The sequence below is a fragment of the Jaculus jaculus genome, chromosome 11 (genome assembly GCF_020740685.1).
Source record: "Jaculus jaculus isolate mJacJac1 chromosome 11, mJacJac1.mat.Y.cur, whole genome shotgun sequence".
Classification (NCBI taxonomy): Eukaryota; Metazoa; Chordata; class Mammalia; order Rodentia; family Dipodidae; genus Jaculus; species Jaculus jaculus.
The window spans coordinates 39,782,296-39,803,937 of record NC_059112.1 but is presented as its reverse complement, the minus strand read 5'-3'; the positions used below and the strand labels follow the sequence as shown (position 1 = coordinate 39,803,937).

At 40.5% G+C, this 21,642-nt stretch overlaps 1 protein-coding gene across 3 annotated transcripts in view; it reads right to left on the bottom strand.

Moving 5' to 3' along the window:
- The window catches only part of Sepsecs (Sep (O-phosphoserine) tRNA:Sec (selenocysteine) tRNA synthase), a 41,252-nt gene extending 20,586 nt beyond the window's left edge, over positions 1-20,666 (bottom strand). Inside the window, exons 1-8 of one of the 3 annotated variants that reach the window (XM_004656152.2) lie at positions 20,553-20,666; positions 19,482-19,636; positions 16,215-16,333; positions 15,151-15,309; positions 13,079-13,232; positions 10,568-10,670; positions 2,646-2,775; positions 2,388-2,479 (exon numbers count right to left, since the gene is read on the bottom strand). In XM_004656152.2, coding sequence (XP_004656209.2) covers positions 2,388-2,479; positions 2,646-2,775; positions 10,568-10,670; positions 13,079-13,232; positions 15,151-15,309; positions 16,215-16,333; positions 19,482-19,636; positions 20,553-20,666 — 1,026 coding nt within the window. Of the gene's footprint in view, positions 1-2,387; positions 2,480-2,645; positions 2,776-10,567; positions 10,671-13,078; positions 13,233-15,150; positions 15,310-16,214; positions 16,357-19,481; positions 19,637-20,552 lie in introns of those variants that run through there. The other 2 variants (XM_045161577.1, XM_045161578.1) reach the window with 2 other exon arrangements.
- Between the last annotated feature and the right edge of the window lie 976 nt (positions 20,667-21,642).

Below are 21,642 nucleotides of genomic sequence, written 5' to 3'. Positions count from 1 at the left end.
GCAAACAAACTACAGATGCTTGTGCCCCTTGTACATCTATCTGGCTTATGTGGGTCGTCCTGGAGAGTCAAACCAGGATCCTTTGGCTTTGCAGGCAAGCGCCTTAACCATTAATCCATCACTCCATCCCTGTGTTGTGCTTTTTTATATTAGCTATTCTAATAAGTGTCTACTGGTATCTCAATATGGTTAAATTCATTTCCCTAATGACAATTGAGCATCTTTTCTTCCGTTGTGTAAATCTTAAGAAATACCTTCACAATAAAAAATAAACAACTGAGCCATGAATGGTGGTGTATGTCTTTAATCCCAGCACTTGAGAGGCAGAGGCAGGAGAATCATTGTGAGTTCGAGGCAAGTCTGGGACTACAATGTAAGTGCCAGGTCAGCCTGGGCTAGAGTGAGACCCTACCTTGAAAAAAAAGTAAACTATTTGCTGATAGATATAACAGTGGGGAAAGAAGGGTTAGGGTAAAATGGAACCCAATTTTTAAGTTTCAATTATGTTTGATGAATAAGATTGCTACAGAATCTACATGATAGTAAATATGAAAACATTATAAAACATGTAAAGTAAATGTGAGGGATTAACGTTTGCTAGTAAGGACTATAAAGCTAAACAGATACAACAACTATGGCAAAAGCCTCTAATGCTCTCAGACAGAAGGTAAATAAACACCTTGATCAGATCTGACCTGCCGGCACTCTCTCCACTGAGAAAAAGCCCAGTTTGCTTACATTAACAGATGGGGCCTCACTATGCTGCCCAGGCTGGCTTCAAACTCTTGGGCCCAAGTGATCCTCCTACCTGTCTCCTGAGTATCTACGACTATGATTGGGCCACACCACCTCACATGCTCAAAAATGAGGTTTTTAAGCATAATTATCTCTTTCCACAGCCAACATAAACAACTGATCAGCATTCCCATAATAGCAAGACAGAAATTGGTGATTTTAATATGAGAAGCTGGCCAATTCCTCCCTGTTTTTTTTCTCCTGTGACCAACATCCCACATCAAACAAGGCTTCAGGCTTCCAAAATATTAAAAAGCCTTGTCCATTTGTTGTTTGTGACCACTACACTGGGTGTGTTGCACATACCTGGAATCTTAGTACTTGGGTGGCAGAAGCAAGAGGATTGCCACAAGTTCAAGGCTAGCCTGGTCTACATAGTGAGCTCTAGGCTAGCCAGAACCATGCAGCAAGGCCTTGTATAAAAAAAAAAAAATAAGAAGGGGGCTGGAAGGATGGCTTAGCAGTTAAGGTGTCTGCCCAAAGCCAAAGGACCCAGGTTCGATTCCCTAAGCCCCACGTTAGCCAGATGCACAAGGGGACACAGACATCTGGAGTTCATTTGCAGTGGCTGGAGGCCCTGGCATACCCATTCTCTCTCTTTCCAACCCCCCTCCCCTCTTTCTCTATCAAATAAATAAATAAAATATTTAAAAAATAAAAAGGATCAGAGAGATGGCTTAGCAGTTAAGGTGCTTGCCTAGGAAGCCTAAGGATCCAGGTTCAATTTCCCAGTACCTACATAAGCCAGATACACAAGGTAGTGTATGCATCTGGAATTCATTTGTGGTGGCTTAAGGCCTTGGTTCGCTCATTCTCTATCTACCTCTCTCTCTCTCAAATAAATAAAAAATATACATATTTTTAAAAATATTTTAAAAAGAGCCTCTATCTTTAGGCAATAATTTTTACTGAACTAAAAAGTACCCATGAGTACTGGAGGAATGGCATAGTGGTCAAGGCCTTTGCCTGCAAAGCCAAAGGACCCAGGTTCGATTCCCCAGGACCCATGTTAGCCAGATGTACAAGGGGGTGCACAAGACCGGAGTTCATTTGCAATGGCTGGAGGGCCTGGTGCAACCAACCTACCTTCCTTCCTTCCTTCCTTTCTTCCTTCCTTCCTTCCTTTCTTTCTTTCTTTCTCCCCTCCCTCCCTCCCCCCCCCCCTGTCAAATAAATAAATAAAAAGAACCCATGACACAGATGATGCTAAATAATAACACAATCAAAGCCAGGCGTGGTAGCACACACCTTTAATCCCAGCACTCAGGAGGCAGAGGTAGGAGGATCACCATGAGTTCAAGGCCACCACTCTGAGACTACATAGTGAATTCCAGGTCAGCTTGGACCAGAGTGAGACAAAAAAAAAAAAAAAAACCCCACAATCAGTAACAATGAACTCACCTCTAATGCTCCCTAGCCTGTACGGCAGGAGGGATGATGACTAGCTCCTACAGAACAAGTACAGACGACAAAAACTCCCACAGTGGCTTCCAACCTCAGTAACCCTCCCAGGATCACACTAGATGGCTACACTTCAAATAGGATGAACCAGTAAGCTAGAGTCTTAATCAATACCTAAGGCAGAAACTTACCTTTCTTTCCTTCAACAACTTCTTATAGCCATTTGATCCAAGTGATAACAAAGTAATAAGGACATCTAAAGAAGGCGACGCAGAGGCTCTTCCTGGAATAAGGACAAAGGCACATGACAACAGGATCGGGCTGAGGCTAGAGCTATAGAAATTGAGACTCATTTTGCAGCAGGTTCCGTGCAGATGAATTTTTCTACTAGTTACTTTTTCTCTTTTTTTTTTTTTTTTTCCAGTTACTTTTTCTGAAGAACAACTTACCTGGATACATCTTGCTGATTTCCTGAATGAAGGAATCATTAAAGCCAGCAATTATAGCACCACCTACTGGAACCATGAAATTTTTGTCCAAGCTCTGAACGAAAGCGTCTATTCTACCAACCCGAGCCCCCTAGAATCAAATAACACGTAATATTATGTTAGTTGCTAGGAGGCCAACTGACAGCTGCTATTAACAAATAGGAATAACATAAATAATAAATATGTGAGGTGATGGCTATGTTAATTAGCTTGATTTAACCATTGCACAACACTTATTTCAAAACACCTATGAAGCATCCCAGGTGGTCTAGTTAGGATTCAGCACTCTGAAAACATGTATGACACATAGGCATTTACTTGCAAAGCCTGCACAATTTTACCTTAACTGAAAAATTTAAAAATGAGTGCCATTAAAATAATGGATAGAAATTTAGCAATAGGTCAGATTGTTATTTTCTTTATAATGGTGCTAATAAAATGTTTTCCATGGTATTTTAAATGGTGCTTCTTAATAGAGAACAGCACAGCACTTCACAGTGTACAACTGCTTTCCCACATTAATTACCAACATTCACAACCACCTGTCAAGCAGCCAAGTTTTCATTATCAGCTCCAGTGGGAACTTTACTAAGACAAAGCTTTAAACCTTAAAACTGTGTTAAGACAATATGCATTTCTCCTGTATCTCTCATCTGTGTCCTTTACTGGATAACAAGTGACTACAATGGGTCCTATGATTAAGCTGTTTTAGATCCCATGTATTCTAGAATGGCCACCAAATAAATTGTAGCAACCCAAACTGCTGAACAGCAAGATATTTAAGTGCCTCTCTGGTACCTAGACAATGTACAAACTTTGTTTCAAGCTTTTATTTTTGGGGGGATGGGTGGAGGTAATGCTGGGGACAGAACCCAGGTAATCAAGCTACCACTTTCAAACCAAGCCTCTCAATCTACTACCTTTACTACCACTTTATCACCAAGCTCTACTCCTGCGATAGCTTCAACAGCAAAAGAGAAGCAAAACTTTGTGTATTTCTGGCAACTCAAAAGCAATAGTTCTATACAACTTAAGTTCCTTATTATTACAGTCTCAGATGATTGCATTCCAATATAAATGAACCTCAGATGAAAATCTAATATTCCTGTGAAAAACTGAACACTTACCTACTGGAAATGTAAAGCCAAATTCTGGTCTCCATCCAACACAGGCTGTGACCTTCTAACTAATGTGCTTCAATTTTCTCCTCTTAAAAATAGAGATACTATCTAAATTTCAACTAAGACAGTTTTTCCCTTTATCTATGGCCACAGATTTTCAATCTGTGTTCACAATCTACATTCCTATTAATAGTGAGACCGCTTTTGACCTTCATCTTCACACTTTCTCTCCACTGCCAGATCTCAGGGAGAATGGAAAGTGCAGATAGCCGGCCTAATCTGAGAGACCAGGAATGGCAACAGGTGGAGGCCGCGAACAGGGAAGGGAGCAGACGACCCAAGGGCTACCCCACGACGGTCTGAAGTCTTGACCTTGCCCTAGTCCTCTCATTTCCTAAAAATGTGTAAGACAAAACCAACTACACCTCAGAAAAAGAGAAGCACACATGACTATACATAATTGAAAAACATACCATATAAAAGCAAAGTAGCCGGGCATGGTGGCACACGCCTTTAATCCCAGCACTCAGAAGGCAGAAGTAGGAGGATTGCCATGAGCTTGAGGGCACCCTGAGACTACATAGTGAATTCCATGTCAGCCTGTGCTACAGCGAGACCCTACCTCAAAAACAATCACAACCAAAAAAAAAAAAAAAAAAAAAAAAAGCAAAGTAGTCATTAATAAAAAGCTGCCCTCTTATTAACATGTAAATAATGTCAAGGCTTCTCAAGAGAAACATGATCCTAAGCTGGAAACAAACATGAACAGTGCTACACAAAACAGGGACACCTCAAAACACCAGACCTCTAGAACTCTTCTACCACTGAGACACGTATGTCAAAAGGCAGCGCTCTCTGTGGCAGGACAAGCAGGCTAGACCCTATCACAGGAATAGGAACCAGGACCTCATTCCCCACATTAATAGCAAAGGCTACCACTACAGAAGTGGTTTTTTTAAAAAGGGGGGTGTTGCCGGGCGTGGTGGCGCACACCTTTAATCCCAGCGCTTGGGAGGCAGAGGTAGGAGGATCGCCGTGAGTTCGAGGCCACCCTGAGACTACATAGTGAATTCCAGGTCAGCCTGAGCCCGAGTGAGACCCTACCTCGAAAAACCAAAAAAAAAAAAAAGGGGGGGGTGTGTGCTGTGGAAATGGTTCAACAGTTATAGGCATTTGTTTGAAAAGTATGATAGCCCAGGTTTGGTTCCCTGCACCTATGTAAAGCTAGATGCAAAAACTGGCACATGCATATGATGTGGCAAGAGACCCTGGAGATCCATACATATGCACACACACATGCAATGAAGTAAGTAGAAATATTTTTAAATCTAAAAACATAGTAATAGGAGAGCTGAAGTGAGATAGGAAATACTGAGCCATGGTCTATGAAGTAAAAGGTTGCTGTCAAGCAGCTTATGCAATTATTAATGCTTCTCGAAGAGCAAGTAGGTGAGCTCCTATGTGCAGGCGTTGTTCTAGGTTCTGAGGAGAGCAGCCGTGGATAAAGGAAGCAACTGCTCACATAATTACTTCCAGGAAGCAACAGCTATTCTGGAAGCTGAGATAGAGGCATAATAAGCTTAAGGCCAGCCTGTTCAACTTAGTGAGACCCTATCTCAAAATAACATATAGGGAGAGTTCAGCAGTAGTGCTTGGCTAGCATGCCCAAGGCCCTGAGTGTGAACACTAGCTAGCACCACAAAAAAAGAAAAAGGTATTCCCAGGATGTGCTGAGCATTTACTGGGTATCAGGCACTGCTCTAAGCACTTCACATCTACAACACATTGATCTTCACAATGATCATATACGGTTCCTCTACTGTTCCTCAATTACACACGAACAAAATAATGTTCCTCTATTACCTGTTTTACAGAAGCTAAAATTAAGGGACAAGCTGAGATCCAGGCAGTTAAAGCACTGTAGAAAATGTTACCTAAGCAATCAATAACATAGCCAGAACGAGAATCTAAAGAAAGAGGACATGGTTACATGTAACACTTCCTCTCTTCTAGTACTCAGGCCAACTCTGCCTACCCTTGAATTCTGTAGTTTCAGAACATACATAACTCATCAACATATTCCATAAAATAATGTCTGGCCACCTACACAGCTATGACTCTGTCCCCAGCCATAAACATATTTCACATGGGCTACTCCAAGAGCTACTACTCTTGCCATCCTGCATTCCATTCCCCACAGGGCCAGAGCATTTGCCACTCTCCTGCTCCAAACCCCTACAAATACTATACATAAACTCCAAATCTTCATTCACTGTGATCCGACCAGACTGCTGGCCTGGTCACTTTTCACATTTTCGTAGCACCCAGTCTTGACCCTTGCTATTTGTTACCTCTGTTTGGAACCTCTCCTTGGAGACTTACATGCTGCTCAGTCTTTCATATGGGCTCTCAAGGGTGACTTCTCGAAGAAGCCTTCCAAGATCACTCCATGTAATCTGATATGTCCCTCTCAAATACCAGAGAACTTATTGAGGACTGGCAAACTTACTACTTACTGTCTGCTTGGAGAACCAGAATGCACCAAGAGGTCAGGACTCTGAGGCATTCATTATTGCACCCCTAGCACCTGGCATACCAGTGGGAACCCAATAGATTAGTTGAGTGAAATGACAATTCGTTGTCTGCACAAGCAGTAGTAACACCTATTTTGTTGAAATTCTTAATAATGTTGCTGCCTCCCACACTTGAATCTTCACAATCCCTTCTGGTAGAAATAATTACTCCTACATACATACATACATATTTTTATAGCTTTGCTATGTCCTTCTACGTTTATCTATCTTCACACCCATATCCCACAAGTTTCCCAGAAACAGTCATTTTAGTAAATATAAACAGAAGTATACTTCTTGAAATTCATATACACATCACAATACCCTAATTTGCTCAGAATGAAGTCATTCTGGGACATTACCTAAATTAAAAAAAAAAAAAACTTTTGAAAGTTCTAAAATATTTTAGAAATAGCATTTTTATTTCCACCAATTGCTTGTTTACTGCAATACTATTGTCTCAAAAGACTTGCGATTTTACTACTTTGTGTTTTCAAGAAAAGCATGGGTCTCTTGTATCACACTGAGCTAGATGAACAATTCTGCAGCCGTGGGACATCAGGCAAATCACTTAACCCACTGAGTTTATTTTTTCACATACAGACTGGGAACAATAGAATGTATCCTAAAATTATTAGGTTTAAGTTTAAAAACTTTAAAAGCTTGGCAGGATGCCAAACACACATGGTGGGTCCTCCTCAGTAAATGGCATATGTTACCAACAAGAACTACTGAGATAACCAAAGTGAATTTTATTTAAAATGTCATGAAATAGCACTCAGAACTCAACAAGACCCACATATTAATTTGGTTTAAAGCACCAGTGAAATCGGTCTTCTTTTCATTTAGGCCAATTTATGGAAAATAGAATATTTACTACTTTTTTTTAAGACAAGTCAATTTTAAAAGGTAATATAACATCTGAAGCAAAACAGTATCTGCATTTAAACAATTCACTCACCCATTTAATCATTTTATTTTTCGGTTTAAAATGTCAGTAAAACAGCTCATAACGCAGAGGAATGATGACAAACCAGGGCATGAAGAGGCACAACACGAAAGGTACCTAGTGCATATCATATCCTAGAGCTCAGTCTCTTCAAGCATACTCTTTAATTACCTAGTCTTCAAAACTGTGTGTGAGCACCACAACACTACTTCTCAACTAGGGAAGAACACCCATGTGTTAGGCAGCATGACAATGAACAGTAGGGAGATTATATACAACCATGTGGAAAGGAGAGGACTGTAATACCATGTTTAAAAGGAGTGTAACTAGGCCGGGCATGGTGACACATGGCTTTAATCCCAGCATTAAGGAAGCAGATAGGAGGATCACCACGAGCTCTGCAAGTTCAAGGCTACCCTGAGACTATATAGTGAACTTCTGGTCAGCCTGGACTAGAGCAAGCCCCTACCTCAGGGGGGAAAAAAGAAAGAAAGAAAGAAAGAAAGAGGGAGGGAGGGAGGGAGGGAGGGAGGGAGGGAGGGAGGGAGGGAGGGAGGGAGGGAGGGAGGGGGGAAGAAAGAAAGAAAGAAAGAAAGAAAGAAAGAAAGAAAGAAAGAAAGAAAGGAAGGAAGGAAGGAAGGAAGGAAGGAAGGAAGGAAGGAAGGAAGGAAGGAAGGAAGGAAGGAAGGAAGGAAGGAAGGAAGGAAGGAAGGAAGGAAGGAAGGAAGGAAGGAAGAAGAAAGGAAGAAAGAAAGAAAGAAAGACAGGCTACAACTATGTGACTATATGAAATATAATATAGGCACATAAACAGAAAATATGAATACATGATTAAAGATATCTGTCATGTTTGATCATCTACTCCTTCCTTTCCTAAACTCTGAATGAGGCTGGTACATTTTAATTTTGAAAGCACTTAAAATGTTACAACTTAAAGAGCAAGGAAGAAAGAACAGTAACAAGGAATTGTCTAAAGGAAATGTTTTCAACATTCAGCACAGAAAAGTGTACACTTCTCTGTTCCACACACATTATGCACACTGCAATCAAGAATTGTGAGGCAGCCTCAAAAATTAAAAAATTGAAACTAGGGAGATGGCTCAATAGTTCAAGCACTTGCTTGCAAGCCTGCTAGGTTCCACAGCACCCACATAAAGCTAGAGGCAAAGTGTCATACATGTCTGTGACCCCCAAACACCTATGGCAGTGGAAGGGTGAGCCAAGAGAATTCACATGCTCCGTGGCTAGGGAGACTGGTTATTATGCCTCAGCAAAACTTGGGAGACCCTGTCTCCACAAGAAGGCCAGAGGACAAATGCGCTGAGGCTGTTCTCTGCCTCCATGTGCACAACCAAGCACACACCCACCCTGGATCCCCACGGACACATGGACACGTACAGTTTTAAAAGTTAAATGAGAAAAAGGAAAATAGGTCTAGAGAGTTAGCTTCACAATTAAGGCTCTTGCTGCAAAGCCAAAGGACCCAGGTTCAACTCCCCAGGACCCACATAAGCCGGATACATAAGGAGGCGCATGCATCTGGAGTTCGTTTGCAGCAACTGGAGCTGGCGCACCCATTTCCTTTCTCCCCCCTCCCCCGCCTCTTTCACTCTCAAATGAGTAACTAAAAATATTAAGGAAAAAAAACCTATTTTTTTTAAAAAAAAAGGAAACTAAAGAAAAAGTAAGAGTAATCAAGTGCAAACTTTAAACCAACAGCTAAATTTAAAAGACTGTTTAGTACCTAAGATGCTGGAAAAGGTCAGTGGTTTTGGAACTGGAACATTTTAATGTTACATATTCTTTTAACATCTGAAAATGCATTGTTATTTACATACATGACTTGTTTTTATTGCACCTCTCTTTTTACCTTTTTCTTCCCCTAATACATAAGATACAATCATCAATATGGTTTTTAAATACTGTGATCTGGGATTGGGAGAAGCTCTGTAAAGTACTTGTCTTGCAAGCTTGAGTACGTGAGTTCAATCTCTAGTATCCATGCAAAATGCTGGGCACAGTGGTACATACTTGTAATTCCAGCACTGAGAGGCAGAGACAAGTAAATCACCAGGACTCTCCAGCTAGTCATGTAGGCTAATTAGTGAGTGCCAGGACAATGAAGCCCTGTCTCAAAGGAGGTAGACAGCAACCCAAGATTGGCTCTGGCCTGCATATGTGCCCACACAGTGCAAATGTCTGCATACATGTGCATGCATATAAAAAGTACTGTAATTCAACATATTAAAAAATAGAAATCTGGCTTGGAACACAGGAGAATGATGGCTCAGCAAGTCAGCTCTCCAGGTATGGGAGTTCTCAACATTTTGGGCTGATGGCAGTTCACTGGGGCTGTGTCATCCATGAGAGTATTTTCCTTGACATTTCTGCTATCTTTCTGATCCTTAAATAAAAAATGTGATAACCAAAAAAAAAAAAAAAAAAAAAAAAAAATAGAAGTCTGGGTACTAAAATATCAGAAAATTGAAAACTCTACTAAAATCTTTTTTGTTTGTTTGTTTATGGTTTTTCAAGGTAGGGTCTCACTCTAGCCCAGGCTGACCTGGAATTCACTATGGAGTCTCAGGGTGGCCTCAAACTCACAGCGATCCTCCTACCTCTGCCTCCCGAGTGCTGGGATTAAAGGTGTACGCCACCACGCCCGGCTACTGAAATATTTCTATATTGGTCCTGAACTATCAAAATTATTATCCAATTTCCACCATACTACTAAGGAAGAATGACTTTTACTAAGGGAATACTAGATACAAGTTTCTAATGCTCCCTGAGGTAGAGAATGCTGTTAACTGCTTTTACTATATAAGATAATGAAGAAAATCATAAATTTTATAATGTATTAAAATCCTTTGGGGGCTGGAGAGATGGTTCAGTGGTTACATGCACTTGCCATTTAATCAAGAGAGGCTCTTGGGCCCAAAACTGCCAACTTAAACTTCTTAGGACCCATGTAAAAAGCTGGGCACAGGCACATATGTCTGTACCCCAGTCTATAGGAGGCAGACTGGAGAATCACTGGGGCTCACTGATGGATAGCAACTCAAAGTTGAGGAAGTCTCTGTCTCAAAGAAATATACAGATGAGTGATAAGAGAAGGACCCCCAGTGCTCTCCTCCAGCCTCTGAGTGCACATAAGTATACATGCACTACACATCACATATGTCACACCACACCCAGACATACAAAGCCTCCTTTCTCACCTATTTTCTGACACCCTCTTACCTGCTGGATGAGATGCATGCACTTGGAAGACTGTACCCCATAGGCATTGTTGACTATGTGTGGAATGTCATAATTAGCACAAATCACAGCCAGTTCTTCTAATCTGCAAGCATAAATATGCAGTACAAAGACACAGTCACACAGGGCTTTGTAAACTATAATGTGGAATTTTTTTAATTTAATAGTTAATGATAATGTAAACCAGAAGGATATGACAAACTGAATTCCTTCTGTAGCATCTTTGCATATAATTCAGCAGCTTGGAAATACAGAGCAATCACTTTAGAAAAACCCACACCTTTTAAATTAATGTTACCAATAAATAAGAGGGAAAAGCATACTTATAAATAAAAAATTATATAGATGGCAGTTTTGAAATCATTTTAAAATGTTTTATACACAAAGAAAAATTATTTATAATGACCCCTCAGAAAGTGCTACAATCCTTTTTGTGCTTTTTTTTTTACCATATTAAAGCTAGTATTAGCAAACAATTAGCGCTTCTGTAAATCTTAAGAAATCTCACATTAAATATCTCATAAAATAGACATGCATTTTCAAATAGCTTTTACTATACTAAAAATACAAGATATTCAAATGTTCTGCTACCAAAATCACTTTTTCTCCAACAATTTGGATACTAACAAATCTTTTTAAAAGCTACTGCTTTAAAATCTACATATATTCTTTCTTACTTTTTTATTGTATGCCTCTCATATTTAGCCAATTTGTGAATCTAATTTTAGAACAAGTAAGGTAAGATTCCTCAGAGTACAATAGAGGTTCCTGCACAAAACTAAACACTACCTACTTATGACTCAGGTCACATGTAACAGAAATGTTATCATACTATAAAATTAAAACTAGATCTTGTGGTATAATAAAATTAGCCTTAAAGGGGGAGGATCAATAAAAATTAAGTATATACAGAGCAAAAATTAAGTACATATAAATAAAAAAGTATCTTCAGAGTTAAAATTAAAAAAGAAAAAAATTACTTGATACAAAGAAATAAAATGTAGTTTTAAAGTTTAATAAAATCAAATGGTATGCATTACTATTTTCATCAGCTTCAATTATCAGAAATATTCATTACATCCTGCTAGTAAAGAACGACACTTTGCTGACTGATAAACAACTGTCTCACAGTATACCACACATAAAATAACACTGTGTTAGGCATACTGTAAATATCAGTCAAAATGAAAAGAAACTCTTTCCCATGATAGGGTCCAATTAATATAAATATCCACATGCTGTTTTTAGAAATATGATTTCTATCACATTGAAAGTTTTTCTAGATATCAAAGCTATCAAAGAGGAATATTTATTTAATATTTCAATACAAATTTAAAATGATCAGTCATTAATAAACCATTCAAGTATATGCAACATAATCTTAAAAAAGAATTCAGTCTCCTGAATGTAGCAAAGCAAATTTTCAAGACGTGCTCTTAAAAATATCTCTTAAAACTGCTGGTAAGATAATCAAAGCTAACATACATCTATTATTGCCAAATATGATTCTATGAAAACCAAAGTGTAAATTATGCAACAAAGAAAGTCCAAAGTCAATATAATTCTTATGAATTATTAACTCTCCTGTCCAAAATGTTAAAATGAAACAAAAACAGCTGCTGTGAAAGTCAGAAATGCCCTATAACATTTTCAAGTAGACTGGGTGGCTATTATTCAGAAAAGTAAACACCTGCTTTTTCCCTCACTGTGACTTTTATTTTATTTTCTTATTTATATTATCCTCAAAATGCAGGCACTACTGTGCATATCCAGTATACATCTGAGTTAATTTCCCAAATAAAAGAAATTCAAAGGAATGTAAATAATCTTAAGATTTTCAATTTAAAATCTGTTAATACTGATAAGCTCCTACATATGGCAATAAAGTATAAAGTCAAAGCAGAAACAGAAATGCAACCAACTAAATCCAGCATTTAAGTTAGAAAAAACTTCTGTTAAGCAATGAGGGAAAAGATGGTAGGAGATAGAGACAGATAGAAAAGAAAAGTTTAAAGAAATCTCTATCTTTGTATTAGTTTGCTTTTCCATATCAACAGTGTATTGCATGCGTGCATGGTTGCATGTTTCTGTGTGGACAGAGTACATATGAAGGCTAGAGGACCACTCTGGGTGTCACCCTCAGGACATAGGGTCTCTCACTGGCCTGGAGTTCTCCCATTAAGCTAGACTAACTGGCCAGGAAGGATACAGATCCTCCTGTCCCTGCATCACTAGCACTGGGACTACAGGTACCACACCTGGCACTTTAAATGGGCACTGGAGCTCAAACTCAGGTCCTCATGCTTGCAATGCAAGCACTCTGCCAACTGAGCTATCTCCCTAGACACTTCTCCCCAAGGTTATTCTATTTTCTTAGGAGAGTATATCCACTATATCCTGCCAAATGTAGTTAAAGCATGCTTGAGAATCATTACATAGCATTTTATTAAAGACTGGTGAGCACCTAGAGATCAATATTTGCAAGTCATTTACCTATCTGGCACCCTTGGAGCAAAGCAGGATGTAGTAGAATGAATACACAGAATATTCTCAGGCCCGAGTTCCTGGACTTTGGCCTCCACTGCTTTCAGGTCTGTGCGCAGCTCATCACCTTCCAAAACATTTTCTATCACCACCGGCTCAAAACCTAACCAAGCCAATAAGAAATTTAAACATTAGTGTGACTTAAATGAAGGAAGATTCTAGAACTCTACAATGCAAAATGCTTAGTTTAACTGATGAGCTCTCCTCTAGTCATAAAAAGGCTGACTCAACACTGGCATTAGTTAAAGATAGGTCAAATAGCATGAAGGTCAGCTAGACAATCAGGAACATGAATCTTTTTTGTTAACACTTTGATATGACAAAAGGAATTCTGTAAAGTTAGGCAAACAAACATTTATAGCAGCAACAGCTCAGATACTGATTAAAAAAACAAAACAAAACATGGCATCCAGTTCAGTTTCAGTCTGTAGCCAAGCAAGTCTGCTCATTCTCTGGTAATATTTCAGTTTTATTTCATAGCCCATTTTATTTGAAATGGATATAAATTATAATATAATTCAAGGATTGAAATAAATCACAATCATCATGCCACAATTAATTTCAGTTGCCTGGGGTCACTCACCCATCTCATCAGTCACAAAAGCCTTCTCTAACTTTATCATAAAATGTTTCTTCAGATTCTTAATTTAAATAGTATACTTAGCCAGAAAATAATTAAAGGTTATCCCACATATAATTATGATCCTTTAATGGTAAATATTTAGAGGTTCATATGGATAAAAAGTTATATAAAGCAAAATATACAGTACATTTTATGTCATGACTACTTTACCACAATTTTTTGAAAAAAGGAATACAGACTTCATTTTGTTTTCCACTTAGTTATCACTATATTAAAAAACTTGGGGGCTGGAGATATGGCTTGGTGGTTAATCCATTTGCCAGTAAAGCCAAAGGACACTGATTTTATTCCCCAGGATCATATAAGACAGATGCACAAGGAGGTACATGCATCTAGAGTTCATTTGCAGTTGCTGGAGGCCCTGGCGCACCCATTTTCTCTCTCCCTCTCTCTGCCTCTTTCTCTCTCTTAAATAAATAACTCTTCTTGGATTTGGGAAGGCTACCCAGTGGGAAAAGGGCTTGCCACCCAAGTACAAGGACCCTGAGCACCCATGTAAAAGCTGGGGGTGACGGGGCATGCCTATAATCCTAGAAGTAAGAAATGGAGACAGGAGAATCCCTGGGGGTTACTGGCTAGCTTGTCTAGCGGAATCAGTGAACACAAGCTTCAATGAGACATTAAAGAAAATAAGGTGAGGAGGGAATTACCATGGGATTTTTTTTATAATCATGGAAAATGCTAATAAAAATTAAAAAAAAAAAAAAAGAAGGAGAGAGCAATAGCAGAAGACATCCAAGGTTGACCTCTGGCTTTCACAAGTGCACACACACAAATGGGCAAAAATATAAATTTCCTGGGCTGAAAAGATAGCTCAGTGGTTAAAGGCAGTTGGCTGCAAAGCCTACCAGCCCAGGTTCAATTGCCCAGTAGCCAAATAAAGCCAGATGCACAAAGTGGCACATGCATCTGTAGTTCATTAACAGTGGTAAGAGGCCCTGACAGCCTATACTCTCTATTGTTCAAATAAATAAATAGAGTATCTTTTAAAATTTCCTCATTAGGATTATTTAAAACACTACATGTGGAGCTGGAGAGCTTGCTTAGTGTTTAAAACCATTTGCTATGCCAGTTTAAAGACCACAGTTTGGTGCCCCAGAATCCATGTCAAGCTGAACCAGTGGCACATGCATTGTAATCGCAATGCACCTACAGCTGTAGGAGGCAGAGACAGGAGAATCCTGAGGCTTGCAAGCCAAGTAGCCTGGCATGTGCAGTGGCGAACAACATGCAAGGTCCTGTATCAAACAGGTAGAAGGCAAGGGCCAACATCCCAAGGTTGTCCTCTGACCTCCACCCACACACCTATCCATCCATCCATCCATCCACATGAAAAAAAATAAATAAAACATTACACATGCCACTTATATTCTTTTACCTGCAGTTACCATGGATTTAAAACATGACTTCTGATCTATTCGTGGCCAGATGATGTACTTTGCCTTTGGTCTTTTGTGTCGTAATGTTAGAAAACACAGGGTTAGACTCATACCCGTTGCCATAGGAACTATAAAGCAACTGGCCACTGAATGGACACCTACAAATAAGAAATAAGATAGAATTGGTTATCCCATTAAAAAATATCCAGTATTAAGCTGGGCGTGGTGGTGCACGCCTTTAACCCCAGCACTCAGGAGACAGAGGTAGGAGGATCGCTATGAGTTCGAGGCCACCCTGAGACTACACAGTGAATTCCAGGTCAGCCTTAGCTAGAGTGAAACCCTACCTCAAAAAAAAAAAAAAAATCCAGTATTGGGCTGGAGAGATGGCTTGGAAGAAAAGGTACTTGCCTGCGAAGCCTAAGGATCCATGTTCAACTCCCCGGATCTCACATAAACCAGATGTGTAAGGATGTGCATGCACACAAGGTGGTGCACGCATCTAGAGTTCAACTGCAGCTGCTGGAGGCCCTGGCATGCCAATTCTCTCTCTCTCTCTCTCTCTCTCTCTCTCATTTTAAAAAAAAAAAAAAAACACTCCAGTACACAGGGCTGGAGAGATGGCTCAGCAGTTAGGGTGCTAGCCTAACGACCCAGATTAAATTCCCTAGTACCCACATAAAGCCAGACCAATAAAGTGGTACATGGATCTGGAGTCTACTTGCAAGAGCTAGAGGTCCTGTCATGCCCATTATCTCTCTCCTTGTAAATAAGTAAAAATAAAATAAAATAACAATATCCTTTTTGAAGAAATGATACAATTCTCTTGTCAAATAATAAGAGTTATACTCTAGTGTTTTTCTCTACACTGCTGTTGGGAAGCTCACTGTCATAGTCATCCTCTGAGACTATGCTTCTGCTTTTCCACCTTATTCTGAAATGCTTTTTCTATGTCCTTTTAGAAGCCATTCATATTCCTTTGGAAAAGAAGAATGAACACACCAAACTGGGTAGCAGCACGCTGTCTGCTCACCAATCACATTATTATCAACACAGTACATACCAGCCAACTTTATGATGTCAAGGACCAAAGAATTGGTAATTTTGTTCAAAAGGCTAGAGCCTGCAGCTTTTGGTTGCACAGCAGAAATATCACCGGATCGTCCAATTCCATGAATAAACCTAAGCAAAACATGGGCCAAAAACTGGACAAATACATTCAATGTTCTGAGTAATGCAATATATAGGCATTCAAACACATTAACCAAAAACTACTAGAGGTAGTATTTGGCTGTTGTATATATATTTTATAAACTATTAATAATGTTAAAATATCTCATTTAAATTGAAACAGCTCCATTAATTATGCTATAGTAGCTATTCTCCAAAGATGGCCATCAATTCAGTTTCATTCCTCCCCAACCGCTCATCTAAATCTGAAAAGGCCTTGCTGACTTGTCTTAAACATCTAAGCTAGGTCATAGGAAGCCCTACCATCTCCACCAGGATTCCTGAAGTTTTCAAGTGGGTACTTCCTCTCACCTAGCTGTATGCTGGAAGAGCCCACACCATAGAAGTGGCCCTCTGGGTTCCAGCCATCAAAGTAGGACATCTTTAGTAAACAGATGAGCCTTCATACGACTAAGTTCTCAGCCATATCTGACAATTGTCCCAGAGATTCAAAACAGTTCTCACCCTTGCTGAGCCCAGTTAATACTCAGAACAATGAGAAGTAATAAGTAGTTGTCTTAAGCCATTGAGTTTGGGGGTGATTTGTTATACATCAATAAAAAAAGCAAGAATAGAGTCAGGTGTGGTGGTGCACACCTTTAATCCCAGCACAAAGTTGGCAGAGGTAGGAAGACTGCCATGAGTTCAAGGCCACCCTGAGAATACAGAGTTAATTCCAGGTCAGCCTGGGCTAGAGTGAGCTCTACCTCCGAAAACCAAAAAACAGAAAGAAGGAAGGAAGGGAGGGAGGGAGGGAGGGAGGGAGGGAGGGAGGGAGGGAGGGAGGGAAAAGAAAATAGGTAATGTTAGATTTTTTTTTTATCTCCTTGTCCCCAAGCCAGAGCAGCAGACTAGATCTGAAGATGGACTGATCTGATGCTTCAAAAATGGTCCTAATTTTTATTTGTGTTGTTTTTTATTGACAGGATCCAGAATGGTCCTATCCTAGCAATCCTCCTGCTTCAGCCTCTCAAGTACTGAGATTACAAGTATGTGCCACCACACCAGGCAAAAGTTGTCCTAATATTAAAAGAATTATTGAGCCGGGAGTGGTGGCACACACCTTTAATCCCAGCACTCAGGAGGCAGAGGTAGGAGGATCGCCGTGAGTTCGCAGCCACCCTGAGACTACATAGTGAATTCCAGGTCAGTCTGAGCCAGAGTGAGACCCTACCTCGGGAAAAAAAAAAAAAAAAAAAAGAATTATTGTACTTTGCTTGCAAAGTGGCATCCAAATCCACTCTTTAAATTAGATAGGGTTACATACAAAAGATGCCTCTGAATGCTTAAAACAAACTTTAAAACCCTGGGCTGGAGATGGCCCAGTAGAAAAGCAATTGTCACACAATTCTGATACCTGACCCCACAGCAAAAGCTGGAAGCTGAGATGTGCGTCAGTGAGTCCAGCACAACAGAAGGGAGGTGAAGACAAGAGGAGTTCCCAAAAACTCCTTAACTGAGCAGCAAACAATGACTACCTCAAAACAAGATGGACGGCGCAAACCAAACAGAAAGTTGTTCTCTGACCTACAAACATGCCCTGGCATGCATGTGCCAGCATTCACATGAAAACACAAACACATACCACATAAAGTTCAAACTAAAAATTAAATTAAGGGCTGGAGAGATGCCCCAGCAATTAAGGCATTGCCTGCAAAGCCAAAGGATCCTGGTTCAGTTGTCCAGGACAGAGGGCACATGCATTTGGAGTTCCTTTGCAGTGGCTGAAGGCCCTGGTGCCCATTCTCTCTCCCTCCCTCTCTCTCAAATAAATAAAATATATTTTAAAAACAAATTAAAAATCATTTTGTAATCTGAATCTGTATATTATAGTCAAATAGATCAGAAATTCTGCATGAGATTATTCTCGAGTAACTGGTGTTACACTTCCTCACTATCCAAACATTATAAACATAACATTTTACATACAGTATCAACTACGTTAACATGAAATTTTCATCCAAGGTAATTTATCATCATGACAACAGTTTTGATTAAAGTATTATCGCCGTATGTCTAGAAAATTTCATTATGATTTAAAATCATGGAAGAGTACTTTCTAAAATATATATATACACACATACATACATACGTATATACATACATACATGTTTATATACATATATCACACAGAGGCTGGGAGAGAGAAAAAAGTGACCAAACTTATAAACCCTATCAGTAATGAGATGATTTCCAGAACTGTTTCTGAAGTAATGCAAAGAGCAGTGACAATCTAAGTGCAGTATTTAAAGTGGGATTCAGATACAAGTGAATGATGCTTCAAAGTCCTAACTACAAATCACTCTTCACCCATACCATATACCATGAAATGTAAGAAATACAGAGAACAGCATAAACAATCATGTCTCTTTTATAACAACCCAACAGGTTTATCAGGTTAAACATTCTTACCAAAACTGGGTACTATTAACTACCCAATGTCTGAAAGGGTAACAACTACATATTAGAAAATCTATCTATTGTCATTAAAAAAAAAAAAAAAAACTGAGCTGGAGAGATGGCTTAGCAGTTAAAGCATTTGTCTGCAAAGCCAAAAGACCAAGGTTCAATTCCTCAGGAGCCACATAAGCCAGATGTACAAGATGGCGCATGTGTCTGGAGTTGGTTTGCTGAGGTTGGAGGCCCTGGTGTGCCCATTCTCTCTCTCTCCCGACTTCTCTCTGCCTCTTTCTCTCTCTTTCAAATAAATAAATAAAAATAAAATATTTTTAATTTTTTTAACCCTCCTGTTCAGATAAGATGCGTCCATCTCTCTGCTGCATTTGATTTGTGTGACCATTTGATTAGGAAAGAAATGGTCTGCAAATAGACACTTCATAATTTAATAATACTGCCACCATTGGCTTCGGCCCCACCCCCTCTGAAAGGGGAGAAAAAACAACTGTTTTCATATCTATTCCCATTGGAGGCTTGATTCACCGGGAACCACATAAGCCAGATGCACAAGGTGGCACATGCATCTGGAATTCGTTTGCAGTGGCTGGAGGCCCTGGCGCGCCCATTCTCTCTGTGTCTGTCTGTCACTCTCAAATAAATAAATAAAAATAAACAAAAAAAATTTTTTTTTCAAAAAGCATACCTGTAATGACGACGAGCAACCAATGCAGACGCCACTCTTCCTTCCCTTTCTCCCACACCACAGTTGCCCAGGAAATTGTTGCTATCCATGATGGCAAGTTCATGTAAAAAGAGTTCAAGTGTACTTTCATCCCAACCATCCTCTGGACACTTGCCCTAAAAACAAACAAACAAAAAACCAGTAATCATAAACCCTGTATGGTGGCGCACACCTTTAGTCCCAGCACTTGAGAGGCAGAAGTCGGAGGATCATCTTGAGTTGGAAGGCTGCCTGAGACTACAAAGTGAATTCCAGGTCAGCCTGGACTACCACAAGACCCTACCTCGAAAAGCAAAAACAAAATAAGAAGAATATCATCGCTCTAAAATGCAACATCAGGACTGGCGAGAAGACTTAGCGATTACGGCACTTGCCTGCGAAGCCTAAGGACCCAGGTTCCATTCCCCAGTGCAGTGGCTGGAGACCCAGAGGCGCCCATTCTCTCTCTCTCTCTCTCTCAGTAAATAAAATTTAAAAGTCAACAGCAGTGCATTTAAATTTTTTCATGTGTATGTTGTCGAGCTCCTCGGTTTCTAAAATTCAGGCATAAACTCAACACTGAAGAAAGCTCAATTTGGAGGGCGTGGTGGCACACACCTTTATCCCAGCACAGGGGAGAGGATCGTTGTGAGTTCGAGGCCAGCCTGAGACTACAGAGTGAGTTCCAGGTTATTGTGAGATTCTATCTCATAATGATAATAATAATAACAATAAACAAATCTATCCCAAGCTGGCAAAATATTCGTGTTACATCTGATTGCAACTATGTAGTGATGGCAAGGAGTCTTCGAACCAGGGACTGTCAAAAGTGTGGTGGAACGAAACCCCAGGCTCCGGATAGGAGCGACACGCGAGAGACAGAGGGGATACGTCGCGTGCGGGTTACTCTACATCCGCCCGGGCGGGGAGGAGGTGGACTGTGCCCTTTCCGCCCGCAGTGACCCAGCGGGCACCGGGGCTCGACCGCCATCGGCCGAGGACGGAAGACGACGAGGAGGAGCCGCGCCGTCGGGGAGGGCCCGTCCGCCGTACCTTCTCCAGGAGCCGCCCGACGAGGTGCTCGTGGCCGCGCCGGGCCTCACCGCCCTGCCGCACGTACGCCGGCGACACCAGCTGCTCGCTGGCCGCCAGGTTCTCGCGGTTCATGACGGCGCCGGCCAGCACTCCCCTCCACACCGCCCGACCACAATGCAATTCTCCGCCTGGACGGTACGGCGGGGCCGTGGGTCCAAAATACGCCAAGCTCCGCCTCCGGCACATGCGCACACCACTTTCGGAGGGCGTTGGGGCATGCGTGAGGGAGTCAGCGCTTTGGGCGGGCTGTAGGTGGGAGGGAAAGGGCGGAGCTGAAGTTAGCCCCGCCTACTGTGTGGCAATGCACAAGGGGAACCCTAGTTAGTGTTCCTGAGGGCTAGAGGACTTCATGCAAGGACTTCGCAATTGTATAAAAAGGTCAGGAGACTGAAATGCAATTGTTGGGCTTCTCAAGAAACAAAATTTCCGGATTTGCTCTCTGTTCCGATCTGTTGGCTGGTTGGGATTTGTACAGAATCTGCACTTCAGCCTTGCTGGGATTTCAGAACCACCCATCCTTACCTTTGTACATTTCAACATGTACTAATTAATGATTAACAACCTGTATGAAATGATACAGTCCCACTCTTTTTCTTCTTTGGACTAGAATTGTTGTCTTTTAAGCCATAACAGTTCTCACCTACAACCCGACGTGATAGGCATTTGTCCACACATACATGTAGATCAGTGAATGTAGATTTCCTAATGAGATAGCCTTTGCTGTTTTGCTGTGAAACTCCTCTTCCCCTACAGCCTAAAACAGTACTCTAAATAAAAAGGAATTAAAAATTTTAAAGTACAAACCAAAATACATTAGAATTGTGTACTTGGTTACTGCACATCTCTTCCCAACTCCTAAAGACAACAACTTTGTGACCTGGAATTGGCAGTATTTTATACCACAGAGATCAGCAAACAATACCAATCACAAAAGAGGGGTTTTTTCTTTTTTAAAACTTTTTTTGTTCTTGTTCATTTTTTATTTGAGAGTGACAGAGAGAGAAAGGCAGAGAGAGAGAGAGAGAGAGAGAGAGAAGGAGAAAGAGAA